At 37.7% G+C, this 22591-nt stretch overlaps 1 protein-coding gene across 5 annotated transcripts in view; it reads right to left on the bottom strand.

The window, feature by feature from the left end:
• sick (sickie) overlaps positions 1 to 22591 on the bottom strand; it is a 198760-nt gene that overhangs the window by 141538 nt on the left and 34631 nt on the right. For all 5 annotated transcript variants that reach the window (XM_032437816.2, XM_032437817.2, XM_070209235.1 and 2 more), the window contains one exon: positions 825 to 995. In XM_032437816.2, the coding sequence (XP_032293707.1) occupies positions 825 to 995 (171 nt within the window). The remainder of the gene's footprint in view (positions 1 to 824; positions 996 to 22591) is intronic.

The raw sequence follows: 22591 nt of genomic DNA, 5'->3' as shown, positions 1-22591 counted from the left end.
CACGTGATGTCACACACACAACGAAATATGCGCTGCTTTTCACACATATATATACATATATATATATGAAAATACTTTCACGTTTGAATCGCATTTACATGAATCCGCCTGAAAAACAATTAACGCATTTCCCGCAAAAAGGAGTGACTCATGAGCTGCTGACTGAAAATTCAAGCGCTCGAATTTCCCACGTGCGCGAATGTGGTTGAAGTCCACAAAAGGCCATGGGGTTGAAGGTGTGTTCGGGGCCAAAGTGCAGGGGTTGACGGAGCTTTAAGTCAAAGGTTAAGGCAGTGGCAATTGCCCAACGGAAAGAAAAAGAGCTGGAATTGTGACGTGCCAAAGGTTTGGTCGCAGTTAATGATATGCGAGAACGTTAATGAAGTCAGCAAATGATATCATTCGAATGATATGTGCTATACTGCATGACAATAAAAATTTGGCTAGATCTAAATTTGTATGCCAAATATATTTACAGATTTGACAAGCATGATTATAGCATTAACATAATTTAATAGGAAAATTCATTTTTCAGCGTTTAAAGTCATTTTAAATTATATCAAAGTCAAGTTAAGTCAGTTTTATGCTTTTTGTATATTAGTCATAAGCTTTAATCAAATTCATGACCGATAATAAAATCATTCAAGCCGATTCTTGAAAACTAATTTGAAATAAGAAAATGTCAGCCTCTTAAGAATCATACATATAAGAAAAATATCAAGTATATCCATATAAACTCACTTCGCAGAAATAAACTTTCCTACAAAAACTATCCCCGCACTTTACTTGACATTTTATACTTTTAAATAAGTTTTCTCACTTACCATTTGCTGTTGATTCTTTGGTTTCTTCACTAAATCGGGAACTTTAAAGTTGGTAACTGCCTCGATGACCTCAGCGAGGAGCAGGCCATCGCGACAGTCGGCGGAAAGATCTGTGACCTTTCGCTTCGACTTGGCACGCTCCAAATAATAGTTAGCCCAGTCCGTGTAGATCTGAAACAAATAAAAGTAGTTAGATTTCTTTTATATTTGCATTTTGTAAAGATTAAATGACATTTAAATGGCCATTGACTGCAGTAATTAAGAATTTTTGGACACTTTCCGACAGCTGCTCATATTGCACAAGTTGCAGCCACTGTGCAACTGCCTTTGGCTGGGCTATCAGGAAATCATTAGCAGCAAAAATCTCTCGACAGCGCTAGACAGCATATGCACAAAATATTTGCCAGCCTGCAGTTTACTCGGCAAACAAATTAAACTCCAGCCATTCAGTGGCCAAAATATCCTTCAAAGGGAAAGTCGTTAAGAAAATCTGTGCGACGATGCGTTGTGTGTGTGTGTGTGTATAAGTGTGTGTGTCACTCAGTTTTTATCGTATTATTATTACGACAAGACTTTTGTCATTTGATCTAAGTGTGGAATATGCCAGAAAGGATATGTTGTAAGCTGTCTGAGAAGATGCAGGACATGAAATTTGTATATTCATACAATTGCACTTCGCAAACATATTTGTATACCCTGCAGGCATTGTCCAAAAAGAGTTGCATGTGTGGTCCAGAAGTACTTCATCTTAGGTATCTTTCATATTTTCACATAATTAGGGAAATATATAATTTATAAAAGTGTCATTTTAAAGCCCTGCAGAGTTCATAACGATTGGAAAATAAACATAGTTGTTTAAGAATAAGATAACCAATGTGTGCTTCAGGGTTTATGCTACCTTAATATATTCCTAAAAAGCTTAGTTAATTTATTATTGCTATAGTTTGGCTTTTTTTAAATTTGTTTGCAATTGTTTTATCTTCGCCACAGCTTAAAGTTAGATTTATGTACAATAGTTTTTTTTCTGTGTCATATTTTTAATTCCCTTAGAAGCTCTAATGCTGTTTGGGTATATACATTTTGCCCATGATTTAATATGTAGCAGCAACATTTATTTAATTATGATTGTTGCATTTTCTTGGTCTTCCACAAAGTAGGAAAATTCTGCTCTCTGGACTTTCCTTTTGGTTTGTCGCACTGCTGCTGCGTAGAGCTTTGCCGTTTGTACACATCGTTAGCCACATCCTTGCATAGTTTTTATTATAGCTCATCCTGCTAATTCTCTGGCACAGCCATTTTCCATCTTCTATTTCCCATTTGCCAGTTTTCCTTCGCATATGCATGCGACACATTTTATGTGCGCTTTACTTGGCAATAAAAATAGCTGGCATTGTATTTTTTCCATACAGACGGAACTGTTTGTCTATCTCTTTTTTTTTTTTTGTCTATCGGTCTGTTGCTTGTTCTGTCTCTCTATTTTGTGCCCGAGTTACGAGTGAGCCTTAGAGTTGTTATAAAAGTGGGGGAGAGGCATATACTTAACAATGGCCTGGCCTAGACTTTGAGCTTATGTAATTTTTTTTTTGCAGTTGCGTCTGTGCATTGCTACGCCGGGAGGGTTTTAGGCTCAGGCTTGGACTTTGGCTTTGGATTTGGCTTTGACTTGGACAAAATAAAGTGAAAACTTGCCCGCTGGAAAATAACTGAGCAAACGCAATGGCAAGTGCAACGGCAATGGCAATGGCAACTGTAACTGTCACTGTCAGTGGCAATGGTCCTGGATTTACACAGAACAACTGGCTAAAAACCCGGCTAAGCCAATGCCACAAATATGCTGCCTGGGGTCTAACCGAATGGGGCACCCACAACAAACAGCAAAGGAATCGACTGGTTGTGGTCCAAGTTCTGGTCCAGCTTTGTTTTGCCTTTTGCCTTGACTGTAACCAAACAACAATAAACAGTTGAGTTGTCTAGCTTTATAAAGACCATCTGCACAGGCACACACATATGTGTGTGTGTGTGTGTGTGTGGCAAATATGTCAGGATCTGCCCTTCTCTTTCTATCTCTTTGTCTTTGTCGCCTGCTTTCACACACACACACACACACACACACATTTCTTGGGGCTGTAAAAGACAAAATGTAACTAAAATTCATTTAGTGCTGTAAAGTGTAAAATGTAGAGTGTGTAATAGTGTTAAACAATTTTCATTGACTAATCAATTTTACGCCCTACAATTTTCTCTTTGTCATACAAACCTTTGCGTAGTCGCGCGTCAATATGCCATTGATATTATCGCAGGAGCCCTGGTAACTAACGCAGCGACCCAACATCCTCTGGCAGCAAATTGTCAATTAAATGCAATTAGCAAAAAAATTGAATGAATAAATTTTAAATTTATTGTTATGCCTTTGTAATAGTTTTTAGTTGATTAACATTGTTTTTCAATTTTCATTACTTTTTGTTTTTTTTTTGCTTTCATATTTATAATATATATTTATTATATTATTATTCATTATGTTATTATGACAATTGGGCGTTATATTGAAGCTTCCTTTTAAATATTAACTTCATTTGTTTTCAAATCCGTTTTATTACTTTTATATATATTTAGCAATTTAAATTTGGTATCAAGTAGTTTTTAGTGCATTTAAATTATTTGTATTATTTTATTTTTACTATTTGTAATAATAATTATTTTTTTAATTTTATATAGATTTTTTCTAATCAAGATATTTTCTCAAGCTCCTTCATTCTTTTAAAAGGTGGGCGAGGACATATTTAAATTTATTTTTATAAATTTAAATATCAATATTTTTATTAAACAAATTAAGAACTTGGGACATTATAAAAACTTATATTACTCAATTCTGTGTTAGTAACTGTTTCTGCCACTTGCAGAAATCGCTATTATATAAAAAGTGCTAGCATTTGTTCTGCTCTTTATGCTTTTTTCCACACACTTATCACATATTATACACCTTTTTTGTCATATTTATGAGACCCCGGATACTTTTTAAGCCCGTATCTACTGCTACATAAATATAAAATTACAGCTTTAAGCGGCAGCGAATATGCAACATTTTCGCACTTATTTTTTTTGCTAGCACCATTAAAATGTCAATTATGATAAAGTTTTATTGAAACACCGCAACACATTACGGCTTATCAGCGGGGCCAGGCGGGACCGTCCAGCCCTCCCAAAAAGTATGCAATAATAATAATAAACATTAAGCGGCTGACGGCAGGCGACGGCGTTACTTTTACCCTTTTCAACAGCAGACATTTCTGGCCGGAACGGACCCGTCGTGGGCCCATTTCGTGTTGTGTTCGAGGCGTTGAAAGTGACACGCCCACACTGGGCCAAACTAATTGAAAATGAAAGTGCCTTCAAGAGCGGCCCGGCCAAAACAACAACAGGTTGACACAGCCCCGTCGTGACCAGCCTAACCCTCCCCCTGCTGTATGCATAATTGGCGTCGACACCCTTGTCAGCGACAGCGGGCTACAGATTTTGGTGCGTAAACAAAATTTGTTGACCTGATAAATTTTAGTTTTGTATAGGCCTTACAGATCCCAGACCCCCCCCCCCCCCCTCATGTTGCTACACACTCAAAAGGGGTTGACAAATCGTGCTGGAAATCAATTTGGTTGTCTAGGAAAAGAAAAAGGTCAATTGCCATTTGGTAAATGAAAAAGCGCTTGCCAAACAAAACTTGCGCCCTGGCCAAATGCCACGCCCAGTGGCAAGAGACCGCCCAACGTTTTGCTCTTATCTTGCCTGTCTGAAGGCATTTGGCTGCGAGTACTTTTGTGAAATGTCAGTGAAATGTCAAAATAAAAGTAATGCTGATAAAAATTTTATAGCTTGTCAGAAATGCTAACGAAAAATGCCGCTTGGGGGTTGTTTCTCAACTTTTTGTGTCTGTTGTGCTCTGTTCCTTATCAAATGTCGCGACTTGGGTACTTTAGTTTATTGGAATTTGCATGCTACCTATATATAACAACTCCCTATATATGTACATAGGTACACACATTCACAGGTGCCAAAGTGATGCGAGCTCTTAACACAACAAAATTTATGTTTAATCGAACGACAGCCATGTTGTCTGACAGCAGTAAAAGAAAGTATGAACAAAAAATTGAAAGAAAGGTCGATGTGTGTTTTATCTCTTGGTTTCCAGTTACTTAAAGCAGCTTTACAGCTTTGAAGCTTTAGACACTTTGTGCCTTAAAACTTATTCAGGTGTGTTTAATAACACAGGTCAACAGAGTTTTGGTAGTTATCAATCAATAGCAGCAACAACATTTTTTCTTGAATTTAATTTTGAAAAAATATAAGTTCGAGAATAAACTAGATTTTAGTATGGACTAAAGTGTTTTAATGTATTCAGTTTGCAAGGAAATATTAATTTGGAATTAAAATAAATTTTAACATTTAATTGATCAATAAATGAAACGCATACAAAAATATAGAAATTAATATTCTGATAACTAACACATAAGACTATCGAAATATCTTATCAATTTTATAAAACTTTAAGGTTTTAACAAAATATTTTAAATATTTTTCTATTGAAAATATTATTGATAATGTTCACATATTTATGAAAATATGCAGCACAGTGTAATCGATAGGCTTAGCAAAAAGCCATTGACAACCTGTTGGGCCTGAGCTAAAAATTACTTTGATAATCAACACAAAAGGCAAATCCACCCTCAGCTGTTGCTAGGCTCATTCTCCTGGCAAGCTCATTAAATTTGATTGCATTTACGACTTTTATCGCATTTGACCAAATGGCACAGCGCAAAAGCGTCTCTCAATTCGATTTACGCCAAGTCAAGGAGGGAGAAGCAAAATCTCAGGCGATTGACATTTGAAAGTAATGTCAAAACAATCTAACTCTCACCTTTTTGCTCCACGACTTTGATTTCATTATAGGACCGAGTATGCGAGGGAGCTTGCTTTGATGCTGGGCGCCGGCTGATTGGCAACGTGTTGATGTGCGCAATCAGCCGAGTTGTCATGTGCTTTTGAGGGCCACATCCAGTTCGGGGTGGCAACTGTCATCTGTGAGCCCCCAACAATAGCGCGGGGCATGTGACACAATCGAGCAAAATCTTTGATATAAAAAAGCTATAAAGTTGAATGTATTGTATGTAAACAGTTGCCCACATACTTTTAATAGGCGCTATAAAACTATTTAGAGACTAATCTAGATGCCCTTTAGATAGACCTTTAACACAAATTTTATGTGCAGATTTGTTATTACATGCATATTCGTGTATAGCAATTACATCAAACTTTTAAGGCGACTCTATGGAAATTAACACAGATTTGTTCAAGGTTTTTGTAGAAAATATCCTTATTCTTGTGATTAGAATTTTCTCTTTTTTTATGTTTATCTAATTTAAAGTCTCTATCAATTTAATAGTGTTTTTATTAGAATTGAATGAAAGTTTATTATTTCTCTGAAATCTCCATTTAATTTTATGTCTCCCTTTAAGAAAAATAAAAACTTTTACCCAAAGCAACCCCATCTCTATGAACGGCCATAAACTGGGGCCCCAGTATAACCCCTATTTCGACTGCTAACCAGCGTCTGTTCCACTGGCCTTACGTAGGTGTGTCAAGTGGACAAAATAGACAAATTTATTGCAGCAATTTAGACGCCCACTTGGGCCTAGAAAAAATGCTGAAAATCGGAGGGCATGAAGAGAGAGACCAAAACGACCACATGCGATGTTTATTCTGTTTGCTGTCTATTTCATTAATTGATAACAATTTTTGTCACAATTAATGGCAGCAACTCGAGCCGACACAATGCGTTGCCGCTCATTTCCTTGATTGTGCCATAAAAACTAGACAAAAGTTATGGCAGCTGCCGTAAAACAAAGATCTAAATAAACAATAAATATTGAGGGCAAAAATGCAGCAGCAAAAAATAAATAATTTTAGCTGATAAAGAGAAAACAAAGTAAGCGAAACAAAAACCAACGTGGCCTGTCAACTGTCACATAAATAAATTATATTTATAAATATTTTTAATAGCAAAAAGTTTGCCACACTTTTGTTTCCTGTTGCCCCGCCCAAACAATTGCCATGACAGCGTAACAGGGCGGCGTCGGGGGCGTTGTCAGTTTGTCGCATTTAATAATGACAACTCATCAAAAATGTATATGACCCACTTGCGGCGCTTGGCTCATCAAAGATGCCAAAACCCAAACAAAAACACACAAAAAAAAGGAAACTTCTGGAGTGGGAAAAAAAAGACAAAAACAGCTAAACGAACCCAAAACTGATGCCAGGCCAAGCGAAAGTTGAGCAAACTTTTTCATTCGAGCTGCCGCTGGCATTTTATGACATTTGGATAGTCCTCGGTTGGGCCCCCAGCTGAGGCTAAGTGCTCGAATTAGTAGCGGGGCCAAAGGACAAGACTCTAGATAATTGAATGCAGCAAGCCAGAAAAACAAAAGGAAAAAATAAGCGATCTGCATATACAGAACTTACAGAACTTACGCCATATGACGATAAACATGTATATGATTTTGGTTTCACTTTGTCTTTCAATTGATTTTTTATCGAAAAGTGCTGGATTAAGTTTGGAAAATTCTGTTTGCGACATCTAAATGATGTAGCTATGGCAAAAATTAATCTATATCTTTAACTATTCTGCTTAGAATTCGTTTGCATGGGAAAACTCTAGAAAACTGTTTTACGTTTTCCAATTTTCATCATGTTTATTGCTGTTAACTTCAATTGACAGCCTCTCTTAATCCTGATCCCTAATCGAACATTTTACTGCCGTTTGAATGAAGTCATTTGACCGATTTATTCAACCTTTTAGCCTGTTGCTGCATTAAACTAATTGCCAAACGCATCAGTTGCCTGACTAATTTTGCATAAAATCTGCACAGGAAAAAAAGAAAACACCAGTTGACCAATTGACCAAATGCCCATCGAGGCTGACCGCATGGCAGCCACAGGATACACAGACACAGACGGCCCGGATATGTGTGCGGCCAAGTCAATGGACACACGGGCAATTGAGCACAGATGTTGCTATCAGTACGTGTGTACAAGTGGGTGTGCGTATACGTGAGTGTGTGTGTGTGTGTCCCTTTGTAACAGCCTACGCACAGAATAATATTGAACAATTACCGGACACAAAAGCCAGAACTTGACCGCATCTCGAGCTAAATCGATAAGTCGGCCAAAAATAACCGAAAATCGGCTAAATTCAATTTAAGCGGCTGCGTGTGCGGTGAGTAAATGAGACAAATTGGCACTAAAAATGCGCAGTCATTAAATTTCCAATAAAAATAAAAGGTGAGATTAAGCAAATGAAAAATACAACAACAACAATGAAAGGTAAGTATCAAAAGCATTTGGCACTGGCTAGAAAAATGTTTCTATTTCTTTTTATTTTTTGGGTAACCCTGTTTTTAATTATGTTTTCAATTAATTATGCGGCAACACATTTTAGTGAAAAAAAAAAGTTTTTAACGAGCCGCGCGCGCGTTTATTTAATTACCGCCAAGAAATCAGGGGGCGGCCTGGGCCGGACTGGCTTTTACTTATTATTATGCCGCACGAATGGCAGGCTGTTAACAGCTGTTAACGTCTTTGCGTGTTTGGGCCAAGTTAACTGCTTTGTGAGTCACCTGCAATTGACGTGCGCCCGAAAATGTGGCAAAGCTGCCAAAAATGGGGCGTGCTACAGTTGCCAAATGCAACCCTTTTGATGTAGGCATTACGCATACGCAATGTGCGCCGGCAACGAAAGCAAAAGCAACTGCTTGAAATGGGCGGAAACAATCAAAGCTTGCCACAGGCTGTAACAGAAACGGGGTTATAAAAAACCAACTAAGTTGGCGCCCCTTTTAAGCAGCTGCTCCTTTCTACAGATATTTTCCAAAGCTTCACCTGGAAATTTAAAGCAAAAAATCAAATACCAAATGTGATAAAAGCTTTAACAGTGGGAGAAAATGGAATGAGTGGGGCCGAAGGTGGGGCTGACAAAAGCAATGTGCAACACCCCATAGCTAATGGCTTCATTTGTAGTGGGACGCAGAGGGTGTGCGACAGGGTGCGAAAAAAAGGGTTCCTTGGGTTCTGCTGCTCGTAAATTGCCACATTATGCGGCTAATATAAGAAAATCATAAATAATTAGAGCCTCGGGCCTAAGTGAGATTTGTTGTAAATGTAATATTAAAAGCGGAAGTTCAATCATGACCTTTGGACCTCTGTCCAAAAAAAAAAAACATGGGTGAAAGTATTATAAAAAATTATAATTTGTTGAATATATAAAAAGCTATATCAAAGTTTAAAGATATGCAGAAATACGTTGTAGAAGAATTATACATAACAGGAAACTAAACGCAGAACAAAACCCAGTTTCAAACAATTTGAAATTATTCTAATTGTTCTAACAATAAATCGAGAGTGGACACAAAAGAATGCTGATGTTGACAATCTTTACGTTTTTATATTTTTAGTTTTATTATCTAGCCAAAGAACGCAGAGTTGTAAAACAAGGCCTCAAAGACTTTTTTTTTAAAGAATTGTAACACGATTTCTTCCTACTATTAATCATAAAATCTACTGCAAAAAATTTAAGAAATTTAGTATTCAGCAATGACTTGAACTTTTGGTGCCATAGGATTGTACAATATAATATTTTAAAACATAATTAAAATGGACCAAGAAAGGTTTTATTATTTGATTTTTAATAGTTTATAGATTTCATTACATGTTTTAGCGTTTTCATTAATTTCAATAGCTACTTTAGCTCAATAAAATGTTGCATGTTTGCTTTTTGATATAAGCTTAAAGATAACTTTGAGCGATTAACTTTGTTATTTATTAATGTTAAATTTCGGAGTTTTAAAACACAATGCAGCCTATATCTGTTTATATATCTACTGACAAAAAAGGTGGCTAACATTGAGTAAATTAAGCTTAATACTGAAAACTTTGTATTTAATAAACATCGGCTTATTTCATTAAATAAAATATATTGATAATTTTCAGTTTATATAGCGCATTTCCCAGTTGAAACATAACTAAAAAAAAACTACACTTTCCAATTGTATAAATAATTAATTTGAATATTTCTAATCATTTGCAGGCTGCCCAAAGTAATTAACATTTTAGACAATAGTTTATTATTTTACACACACACACACGCACATTTTGGCCTAGTCTATTAGCCATTGCACTTGTTTGAACGTAGCGAATTTTACGGCATGATTTTTAATTGAATTTAATAAACGCTCGATTCATTTATTTAGCGCGCAGCGAGCTGCTGCTTCAAGTGATTTATTAATGACCGCAAATGCTATTTAGCTCAGCATAAATCTCATTTCATAATTTTTTTTACTTTTTTTTTTTGTTTTAATGCTTCATTTCAATAGTTTGTGTGTTGACAGACGGCGGAGGGGAAATGCATTGCTGCCCGTTAACATTTTCAATTTTTACGCTTGGTATTTACACTTAATTAACTGCACTTTTGAAGCACATAAATTCCACTTGATTAAACCATTCGCTGCACTATAATTTTTGCCTTTTAGATAAAAACAACAACAACAACTACAACAAAAAGCGCGGCAATTAATTCATTAAAAAGCATTGGCAACGACGACCACGCGCATTTCAATGAACCGAACACGCGTACACGCGATGCTGCCAAACGAAAGGGGGCGTAGAAAATGGGGAAAATGCAGGGCACGCTTTTCTATTTGCCCATATTCTATAGCAATTCGTATTTTGCCCCGTTTTCACGTTGACGCCAAAGACTCGACGTGTCTGCGATCAGCCACAGACTGAGCGCACGAATTTTTCTCGGCACATCTCTCTGCTACGGCTCCTCCAGTCGGGGAATCTATTTTTGGTTTTTAAAATGCTTGGCAACATTTTCGAAACTGGCAAGCAACATTTTCGAATAAGCAGCCCCCAAAAAATTTCTGAGTTACGATTCGAATTCTTGTAAAAACGGAAATGGATTAAGTTGGCTTAGTGAAAAACGTTGCAAAGCCAACCAGAATATATGCGTACATATATTTAAATAAAATCCCCACCCACTCGGGCGCAAAGCAATGCTAGATTTTCAATTACTCAACCCATGCATATACTTTATAAAATCTGGCAGTAGTACACAAAAAATATTTAAATTACAAAATAAACAATTAGATTTTGAAAGGGGAGCACAACGTCTGTCAGTTGCCAGCGGCAGCAAGTAAGACTGCTCCGCCCAAAAACAAAAAAAAAAATAGAAAACAATAAAAGGAAAGTCATGAGGAAAGCATTAAGCATTACAACAAGCAAAACACGAAGAAGCAGAACAATGCATAGTTGTAGAAAAGAAAATGTTCTTCATATGGTGGGGTGGTTACCCATCTTGTGGGTGGCTTGATGGCAGGTTGCGTCTGCGAAGGGGCAACACAATGGCCAAGCATCAGCTAAATGTGAAACACAATATCAGTGCCAGGCGACGTGAAAAGTTTTCAGTTTCAGACGCAATGCAAATACGACTCACAAAATTAATTTACATTAAAAAAAGAAAGAAGTATACAAAACTATGGACTGAGACAAATGGCAAGAAGTCCAAATACTTTAAGGGCGGGTTTATCAACAAGCTTATAAACCTAAGAAAAAACGAACTGGAATCAAACCACATTTCATATAAAAAGTAAAACTAATTTTGTATATTAAAACTCTTATTTAACCATTTGAAATTAGAATACCAGAGTTCGAGTCCCAGCCTGGGAGCATGAACGGGGTATAACCAGGTTCACGAGGCTAACCTGCAAACGAGGCATTGATTTAAACGAATTACAGAGAATGTTTTTTGCAGTCGAGCAGCAAAAAATAAATGTTAACTTTTTCCGAACCAACTAACATGCAAACAGTCCTAGGGCCATCAACTGGACCCTAGAGCTTCCTACAGGAACCGCCCTCCCCACTCCATCGACTAAAACGTGTGCAGTCAACTGTCAAGCCAGTGTAAAATTAGCGTTGTAACCATTAGAAGTAAATATATGGCAACAAACTCAAACTTAACCGAGCTGCAACCACGTGCAACAATTTGCTGGCAACATGCAAAGTCATAGAAACCAGAGCGCACAACAGTGCTGGCACAAATATTGAGCATGGTGTTGAACAGAGTGCAAAGTCATGGACCTGACAGAGGCGCAGCAGCGAGGAGGGTTTAATTAAAGCAAATAAGAAATAAAATACATAAATTAAAGAAATTAATAAGAGCCCCAGAACGAGATAACGAGATCATTGATATAAAGCATAGGAAATTTGTTAGGTTAAAAATAAAAGTAGATTAGGGTACACAATAATATTGATATATATATACATATGATTGAAATGAATGAATATAAGTAAGCATATAGTATTTTCTAGTAACCAAGAAAGTTAGATTAGTAATTGATACCTTGAGTCTGACAATACTATTATAAATGTTTTATTGGCTTAATCATTACTGCTCCAAGGAATGTCAAACTGATACAAAACCTAGCCATCATTTTGCCAACTATTATTATTATTTCCCTGGCGTATACCTTTTGGAACACTTACAGCACGTTTATTGAGGGGGATGCTCGCTTCAAGAACTATTCGCTTTTCTGTCAGCTAATCAACATTGACAGGATATGTCCATCTAAGCGCTTTGAGTGACGCATGGGGAGGACTCACACCCCCCTTTTGGGCTGTGCCACTGTGGCTAGACGACGCATCTACTATATCTAAATATATGCAGCATGTTTCACAACATTGGAACCACAACTAGGGTATTGTTGTTGTTGCTGGTGCTGCTGCTGTTGTTTTATGCTATTGCCACACGCTATTTTTACAAACAATTTTGCCAGTTGACAAGCGACGGCGTCAAGCAGCTACCCCCTAACGACACCCGCCGCTCCCAAAGAACCCTGGCTGGCTGGGGCGACATTGAACCACAGAAGGAGGTGCAGCACTGAACGGACGACATGGCAACTAAGTGGCCTGAATGTCAATGTGGATGTGGCTGAAGTTCAGTTTGAAGTGGTTCCTGGGACGCTTGGGTGTGGGCACGAAGTGTGCTCGGGCTTGTTAGTTGCTGTTTTTGCAAATTTTTTGTTTTCTCATTTTTTAGCAAATTGCAAATTGCTGTTGCACTTGCTGCTGCTGCTGCTGCTGCTGCTGCTGCTGTTGTCACGTTGACCTGATGAAGACTAATTGCAGTTAATGTGGCGTGTAAGCGGCGCCATCTATTGCACTAAACTTGCACTATACTCAGGAAAGATAATTGCATATTATGCCAGATGCACAACTAATGATTACCGACAATACCCCCGCCGTTAAAACTACCCCCAGTCAAAATCCACAAACATAAACAAAACTCAGCCTGGCACAGTTCACGCTTAATTAAGTAAACTACTCATGTTAATTAACAGCAACAAAAGCAACAAGAACAACAACAACAACAAAAGACAAACAAAATTATTTCACACAGAACTGAAAACGCGCCCCAAAAACCGAAAGGGGGCAACACTATTTATAGAGGACACCCGAAGAGGCACTTGAAAAATGAAATTTTAAATAAACATTCAGCGTCTGCATTAGAAGTCAACAAACTACAGTCTAAACGAAAAAGCGAAGCATATTAAAAATTACAGCTAATAAACTCCAAGGAACTGCCTGGGAACTTAAAAATTCATTTGGTGACAGAATGGCCAAGAGTTTGTTTATGGCTTGGCGAATGTTGTGGGACCCTTAAGGACACAAGCAATCAAAAAATATTGCAAAAATAAAGATAAATAACAAATTTTCGAATACCACAAACGAGACAGAGAATAGTAAGAAAATATAGCTACGATGTTTATGCAATCACTATATATTGACGAAGATAAATAAATTTGATTTTCCTAATGAAAAACAGCAAACAAATAAATACTTAAATATATATAAAAGCAATGAATAATAAATAAAATAAAATAAGTATTATTACTGCCTATACATATATAAAACATATTATATTAACACATAAATAAGATATATAAATAAATATTTCTCCCTAAAACTTCATAATAATTACTCTTCTTTAACTTAATTAACTCTTCTTTTATAGGCTAATTTTTCACCCTTTTCCCTCTGCATACTACAATCGTATATTATATCTCTTTCACATTTTTTCGTCGACAGCATTTGCTGGGTGCAATTAAAACCTTGAACTATGGCAAGGAAATACCAGCGAGTTTTGGGTATTCCCTGGCGGCATATTAAAGAGATGAGTGTTCAAGTGTAGGCTCTTGCTATATTTATATAATTTATAAACAAAATGCTATAAGGCACATGTGCGATGGCACCCAACTAGGCGTGTCTGTTGCAGCCTCCGCATCTTTTGACAAAATAAATTGCGTCAAGTTCAACGCCGCCAAATGTCGAAGACAAAATAGGGAACATGCAACTGGCGTTGGCACTAAAAATAAATTATATATATATATATATCCATATATATAAAAAAAAAAAGAAATAGCGACAAGTTGTGCGGCATGCGCTGCGGCAGGAAAATGTCACTGTGCCTCATAATTAATTGCAACAAAGTGCGGGCAACCGGAGAGGAGGAGCGGCGAAAAACAGGAAAATTTGTGACTGATCACATACGGAAGGAAACAGGAAAAATGCCATGACACATGCTGCTTATGCAGGCAGTGGAAAAAATAATATATAGTCTCTCGTTAGGAGTTGATTATCTTAAAAAAATATATTTAAAAGTCGTAACTTTAAAAGTGAGTAAGTACTTAATAATAATTTGAACCGATTGAACCTGCCTACAACACAAAGACAAGCCTGTGCAAAGCTTCAAGGCGAAAGCCATAAAACTGAGAGACTAGTTCGCATAGAAGCAGACAGATGGACAGACGGACCTCGCCGGAGATGTCTCTTTTTATTCGTTGCACTTCTCAAGGCAAGATTCAAATAACCTACTCAAGGGTGTAGATTGCAATGTAAAGTTACATTTCCAAAATTTTAAATTTTAACAGAGTATAATAGCGTTAATTGTTAGTTTTGCTAGTTCAGGGAAACTGCGCTTAAAGTGTTCTTGTTTGTGGCATAGAACGCAAATCACATACTTATTAAATCGTTCCCAGAACATCAATAAAACCAACGCTGTCGACAAGGATCCAACGTGCAGACATAGTGGAAATTTTTATCATGTCGTTAGCAACATTGTTGCCAGAGCAACTTGCGGCATTGAGGAACCATGCGTGTTGACAGTTTGACGCCGGGGTTACACGGCTGCCAATCTTTCACCCGTACCCGCTACTACGGCTTTTGCTACTTGTTCTTTTTGCTGTGCATATTTTAAAAATATATATATATATAAATATATATAATGTTTGTGTTCATTTTTAACACGAACCACGCTGCATGTCACATAATTATGAGCCTCATCATGCACCCAGCCCGTCTGCCACAACTGCAGCATTATTAAAGCCTTTATGCGTGAGCATGTTGCATGCATATTTGATGTTGTTGTTGTTGTTTTTGCTGCTGTTTTTCATTTTTATGATCCGCTAAGTAGGGTAGAATGTTGCCTCTTGGCGCCTTTTGCCGGCCACTGTGCATCAGTCAGTGTCTGCGCCAGCTCATAAAGTCAATTAAATATGTATAAATTTAATGAGCGTCACAGCCGGGCTTAATGACACGATAAAGTATGTGCACAGGTGCTCAACTACTAGCTCGGGCTTTGAATTAAATAGAGTTTAGCCCAAGGCATTATATAAGCTTGCCAAATAAAGCTTAGTCTGACATACCATAACATAACTGTCTTTAACCTCAACTATAACTACCTTTGTTTAAATGAATAAATATTTCTCATTGTGAAAAAATCCTTCCATTCGTATACTTGGTCTAATATTATGCTAAGGTTACCTTAAGCCTCATACATATATAAAAAAAAAAATTACAAATCGCTTATAAAACAATTGATTACTACTAACTGCTTGAGCTAAATGAAGATTATATCCATATACAAGGATGGGATTCGATCCGGCGACTTCATTCATCTAATTTTTAGCTCATTTCAACAACTTCGAGACCTCAAATGGAATCTACTATATTTAACTAAAAGTTATTATACCTACACATAAGAATCCCGCATAGCACAGAGTTAGGTTAAAGATTTTCCCTTAATCAGCACATTTTTTATAGAAATTTAAGTCCAGCCTGTCTATAAGCCCACTTCAAGTAAATTCTCCAATAACCGTAAGCATATTAAGCTTAGGGCATGTCATTTGCAGCAATTACTGAGCGCGTATTAAATTTCAAGTAGTTGCCCGTCCGCTAGCTACTTACGACCTTATCCTTAACAGAAGGACTCTTATTCGATAGTTCAATGGGAAGCGTCTCGAAATCGGCTTACCTGCAATGAGAGATAAATGAAGCATAAGATAAAGCATTAATATTATATATATGCAAATGGTGTAGATGTAAATACAAAAGCTAATTAAACCTCATTTAAATATGAAAAGCGGCAGCAGGCTAATTAGTAGGAGAGCGTGGAGCCTAAACTGAGTAGAATTCGAATCATGCGCCTTAAGTTACCAACAAGCTAACGACGCTTCGGGCAAATATAAACAGCAATTAGCCAAAAGTTGATGATACTGGCCGCCTAATTGACTTAGCCAAAGTAGATTTCGAAGAGCCGGAACTATATTAAGAAAATTCTTGGCATTTTATATGAAAATCTGCTTAGATAACCGAGGCGTTTGGCATGTCCGAAAATATATTTTGTTTAAAAGGGTAGTAGAGTAAAAGACCAAACTCACTAGTTTCAACTGACTGACTGAAAGATATCCTGTAGCCAGCTCAGAATTTATATAACAGGCTGTGCACCTTCTATTCTTTACCCATTTTCATGGAACATTTTATTATATATTTTTATTGAAACAGTTGTGGGAGATCTGCGAATTCACCCGTCACAATATACCCTTTTCTCAATCATTTTCGTTGGATAAAAGGGTATTTGAAACGAAAAAAAAGGTCAGCTAGTGGAATGTTGGAATGAGAGTTAGCCATGTCACACAGCTTCCTGTCTAATACTCTAATATCCGTTTTGCTCGTTATCCTTTTGCATTTGACATGTGTAAGTGGCTGTCAAGCGTTTTAGAATGATATTTTTCCTGTGCCATTGTTGTTTGTGTTGCTTTGGTTGCACGCGCGGCACCTTCTGCTTTTTGCTGTTGTGTCCTGCTTTGGCGTGTCCTTTTCTTCAGTTGCCTTCCGCTGTTGATTTTATTTACATTTCTAGCATTTCCAAAGCGACCCGAGCAGTCGGGTTCGGGTTCAGCTGCCCAGGACACTTATGCTAATATTTTTGGGGGGCCATGTGTGCGCCCCTAAGGTCAGACAATAGTAGGAAAAATAAAAAAAAAAAAACAGATATTTGTTTGCATAAGCTTACGGAAAAAAATTGCTTAAATCCTAGCTGTAGGCCAACAAATTGCTTAAGACTGGCAACAAATTGCACAAATGCTTGTGTGCTTCTACGAACCTACCTGAAAATCCTGAGCCATTGCCCACTTTCAGGTTATCTTTTGTTAAATGCCGACAGGAAACTGATTGCCAAGTCTTTGCGGATCTAATTCTCAGACACTTTAAGACGACTGACAACAAATTGTTAAATGCCTAAGCCGAATACATTACTATATGCTCGAGTATTTGTGTATTTGATGCAAGTCCTTGTCTGACACATATCAAGCGTGTGTTAGATATTTGCAACTACTTTACAACACTGGCCCTGAGAGTAAACAGTACACTAAGCCCTAAATACTTGACTAAGCACAACGATTAGAGCCAACGTTGCATTTAGTTTTATTCCCAACATTGAGTGAAAAAACTAACAACTACAACAACAACAACTTGGGAAAGCCCATAAATGCATTCATCTTTAAGTCTGCTTGGTCCAAAGCTGGCTTAACAAAATGTACATTGTTTTTTGGGCAAGTTTTGCATGTGGCTTGGGCAACACTGGACCGAACCCAACAGGGGGTTGCATAAACAAAAGTTTCTCATTAAAATGAAACTTTGTTGCATTACAAAACTTCCTTGGCTGCTGTAGTCATACCCTGTACCCTTTAGAAGTGTGCTAAAGGGGTATGCTACAATCAGAGGCAGAGCTTTTTATGCTAGCCCAAATTTTTAATATATGCCTGGCATATGTATGTATTTGAATATGATCTTCAAGCACTGAAAATGTTATCATGAACTGACAATTTATGCAATAGTTATATAGTTGCTTTTATAGTGTGGGACGAGATGTATGCTGAGCTTAAGGTGTCTGCTAGTCGTGTACTCTCCATTATAGCATTCTTGTTGTAATTGTTGTTTGTATGGCCGCCGCACACATACGCACACACATGTCTGGCAGCTCCCAAGTTTGCCCCCAACGGAGCTGCGAGTGGCCTTAAACTGATAATTGGATTTAATTTTTGAGTAGCCCGAGGTCCCGGCTCTGCCAACCCATTTGAAATTGCATTGGCTCTCCCATATGCCCATTAGTGCGAGCGCTGATAGTCACACCTAACCCAGCCCTGGATAAGGGACAGCAACTGGGAGAACTGGTTTAAGCCTGTCTGGTGACCCAGCACTAGAATCTCTTTTGGCAGCTCTCCTTTTGATCTGGCTGCCAAGCGTGGGTCGCATGTTATGAAAATTTTGACATGTGCTTGTTATATAACAATGCTCAGGGGGGGGGGCCTGAAACTCCCACCAGGGGAGTGGGGCATGTCGCATAAATATTCATTTTCTTGACTTTAATGCAAGGGGTTGGCGCCTGGAGAGTTGGCTACACCAAATGCGTGTTATATAATCCCCTTACAGCTGCCGGAGCTAATTTTTAATTTTTATGGCTCACATACTGGCTTGCCCCTCAGCTCATAAAATGAATAATTGCCACTTTTGGGCTCCAGTAGCTTTTGGACGCTAATAAAGTGACGGCGACGTCGACGTCGACAGCGACAGCGACGACGACCCTTCAACAAATGGAGATTAATTTTATTATAATGTTCGCTGGCAACGAGTCTTGTGGGCGTTACCTCCGCTCCTCATACGAGTGCAGCTGAAGTGGATTTTGGGTGTAGTCCTGCCGTAACCCCACTTGAGCGTTAAATTAATTTTGGGGACTGCGCAATTTTGTTTGACCAGCGCTTTATGCGAGTGGATACTTGATTACTTGAAATGGTTACGGATATTGCATGTGCGAGTACACGTTCCCGCATAAAGTATTTGGGTGTATAAATGAAACGTTTTACATACTTGATTACCTGGGATTAACGTGTGCAGCTAATCAAAGAACACAATAATAAATGGTTAAAGATTTATTTGAAATATACTTAAGGGCTGCCGAGGGGAACCAAGCTAAAGCAGATGTGAAAGAACGGAGTTTCGAAATATATATATAAAGCTATTTGTCTTGATTTAATGACTGACTTCTATGTTTAAGATGTCTTCTTGATAAAACATTTTGCAAAATGTAAAAAACATTTTGTCCGTCATTTCTCGTTTCTATAAACGAACTTCTTATACCTTATGGCTATTGAGTTTTCAAAAATTATATAATTGAATGTTTCAATTTTCGATTGTTTATTTAAAACAGCAAAAGCAATCCCGAGCACTTTATATGAAAATCTATTTCAATACGTCCAGTAAGAGACATAAATCCAGGCACTCCAAAACAATCATACGCCTGAGTCAACAGCTACATGAAACTGTGGCCCACACGAAGGGCAGGCATGAAGGACTCTTTTTCTGTGACAGGTCTTTTTGGTGAGGTTGGTATATTTTGCTGCATAAATCACTTTCACTTGTTTACACAAATAGGCGCTGGCAGAGGAAGTGTACCCAAAAAATAAAAGCACACACACTTCGACCTGCCGCTGCATGGAGCTTAACGAAAATTTTCAATTTTTTTTTTTTTTGGCGAGAGCAGCAAAAAGCAATGCGAAAACACACAACACATGGACATGAGTTGGGCAGAGGGATTGGAAAGAATGCGAGCAAGACAGCAGAGAATATAATGCAGGAACGGGTCAGCAGGAGGGACAATGACGAGTTCGAACCACGGACGACTGGACACAGGCAGCTTCAATTTGCCCAGCGCCCACACAAATATTGAAAGGGAATAATAACAACAGTTAAACAAACAATGTGCCGCCTGTCCGGGTCACGTTCCGGGGCTTAAGCCCCTAACGAAGAAGCAAACAGTGCGTCAGTGGGGGCTGGAGAGGTTGCTGTGGAAAATGGACCCAAATACATATACTCAATATAGGCAGCACATTGTGCGGTTGTATCAACAATTTAAGCGATACTTTTATTTATTATTATTTTTATGCCTGTGCGGCAAAATGTAAAATTAATATGAGAGCACACGTTGAAGGCTGCCCCCTCCTACCCCCTGGCACGCTTGCTGTTTACTCACGTAGTCAATTGCCTGGCTGCGAATATTTTGCTGCATACTTTGAGGCAGCTCGAAGCAGTTTATAAGCCGCTTTATGCGACACACGAGCTGAACAAATAATTAACTCCGTGCCCGCCCTGCCCCAAAAGCTGGCAAAAACTTAGCGCTGTGGCCAATTATGTTGATGGCCCAATAACACATTTGGCTCAATTAAATCAACACACGACCGTTTGCATTAAAATAAATAAACAATGAACGAAAGCAACGTCAACAAAAACCAAAACCAACAAAAAAAAAAATCACAACAAAAGTTTTTGGGCTCACGAAAAAACTTTGGCCCAAAACTTTACCAACTCAAACTTTGGCTGATATTAGCAGGACACAGCAGAGGGCGCGGGGTAGGGCGCGAAATTATCTGGGGAAATTATTTTTCAACACGCACCAAACACAAAGCGACAAATAGGCAAATTGTTGGCATGCTCTATGGCAGTTATTGAGGGTAGGAGAAAACCCAAAAATCAGGACAAGCATTTTTTCATGTTCTCACAAGCTTTATGCGTATGACAAATACTAAAATAAAAAGAAGAACTGTGGCGATGTATTAAAGTAACATTTATTTTATCAATGTTCTTTTGATTTTATATGCAAAAGAAGGTTTCCGGAACCAATAACATTAAGTGTTCAATGGTTTTTTGGAATAAGTAACTGCATGGCTAATTTCAAAGCCCAAGCTCTTATATTAGCTGAGATCAGAGATATATAAAAGGCAATATGGACAGAAAAATAGGCGAGCTTTTCAATTATAATTTAAACTACAATTAAGAGAAGCGTACAAAATTTCGAAACTCTCTTTCTAATTTTTCTAAGCTCGCTAAGTTATGAATAGAATTATACTGTATGGATACATTTTTATCTCTTTTAGAGGGGAATTAAGAATATTCGCGGAGCGCTGAAGAATTAATACCCTTGTAGATATTTGTATATAAGCTGACTTTGCCCAAGATATCCTGATAAACAATATATATTATTCATACAAGAACTTAGTTGCTGTCGTCCTTGTCTTAATATATATTTACAAACACCTCCTACACGTACTAAATTTCAGATTGCTTTTTTTAAATATCTGATATAGGTCTAAGTGCCTGAATTCTAGCTTTTAAAATTTCTGATATATGTCGGTTTTAAAGTTATATATGGTAGGAATATATCAGAGTTAGAAAGATATGTTTCTTTTATATAAACATAATAAAGATATATGAAAAGCTGCAATTACTTGAGCCTTAAGAGAGAAACAAAAAGATGTCTACCCAGACGTTGTTGCATTTATAGATTATATTTAATTTATAATAAATAACTTTTTTAAGAACAGAAATTAAAGATTAAGCTTGAACAAATATTCATTATTTATCATTTTACGCCTGAGGAAATGGTCATCAATTGACTTAAAAAACTTTAGATTAGGTAATTTTATTCATTTGCTTTCCCCTCTCCTTCTCTCTTGTGCTCCCCCATCTTTCACTCTCTTTCAGGCAACTGTTGCTGGTTACTTCAAGTGCCATTAGCTACTGTTGCTTATCTAAACAGCCAAAACTTGAACATACCAAGGCGTTAGGTTAATGTTTATTTGCATTTGCTTTGCCTGCTTTTGGGGCGTGGAATGGAGCGAACGAGCAGAATACCGAAAATTGTTGACTATTTGCGTTAGCCAAACTAAATGGAATGCCGTTAATTAACCCGGCCCAACAGTTTTAAGTGGAGAAACAACAAAAAATATTTGCACTACAATTTGCCAGGCTTAAGCAGCCTGCGAGTAGTTCTCGCTGCCGACACGCTCCGGCCACCTGCGGCACAAACTTGGCCAAGTAAATGGGACAGAAATGCTAGTTGGCGTTTCAGTTGGCCACAAATCAAGGCGAGTCACACAAATAGCCAACTTGAGTCGCACTTTTGTGACTATTTCATAAGTTTTCACATTTTTTTTTCTTCTGTTTTTTTTTTGTTGTAGTTGTAGTTGGCACGCAAAGTAATTTTTCAATTTTATGCCACGCTGATGGACATTGCACGATTTCCTGCTGACTTGACAAATCGTGCTAAAATGAAATGTAAGCCTATAAGCAAAGTTTTCTCTCTTTTTTCTCGTTTATTTATTTCATTTTTTTTTCTGGTTTCGTAAGTCCTCCAACAGGAATTACGTGCGCGTGTTAACAACAAGCAACTGTAGCCTGGAACTTGAACTGGAACTGGTTCACGATGATGCGGCATTAGCGACGACCAGTCGGCGCCTCGGGGAGCTGCACACGCCTAATATGTTTAGGGTTTG

The sequence above is a fragment of the Drosophila virilis genome, chromosome 4, assembly GCF_030788295.1.
Source record: "Drosophila virilis strain 15010-1051.87 chromosome 4, Dvir_AGI_RSII-ME, whole genome shotgun sequence".
NCBI classification, from domain to species: Eukaryota; Metazoa; Arthropoda; class Insecta; order Diptera; family Drosophilidae; genus Drosophila; species Drosophila virilis.
Note: the sequence above shows the minus strand (reverse complement) of the source record. Positions and strands in the feature narration are given on the sequence as shown.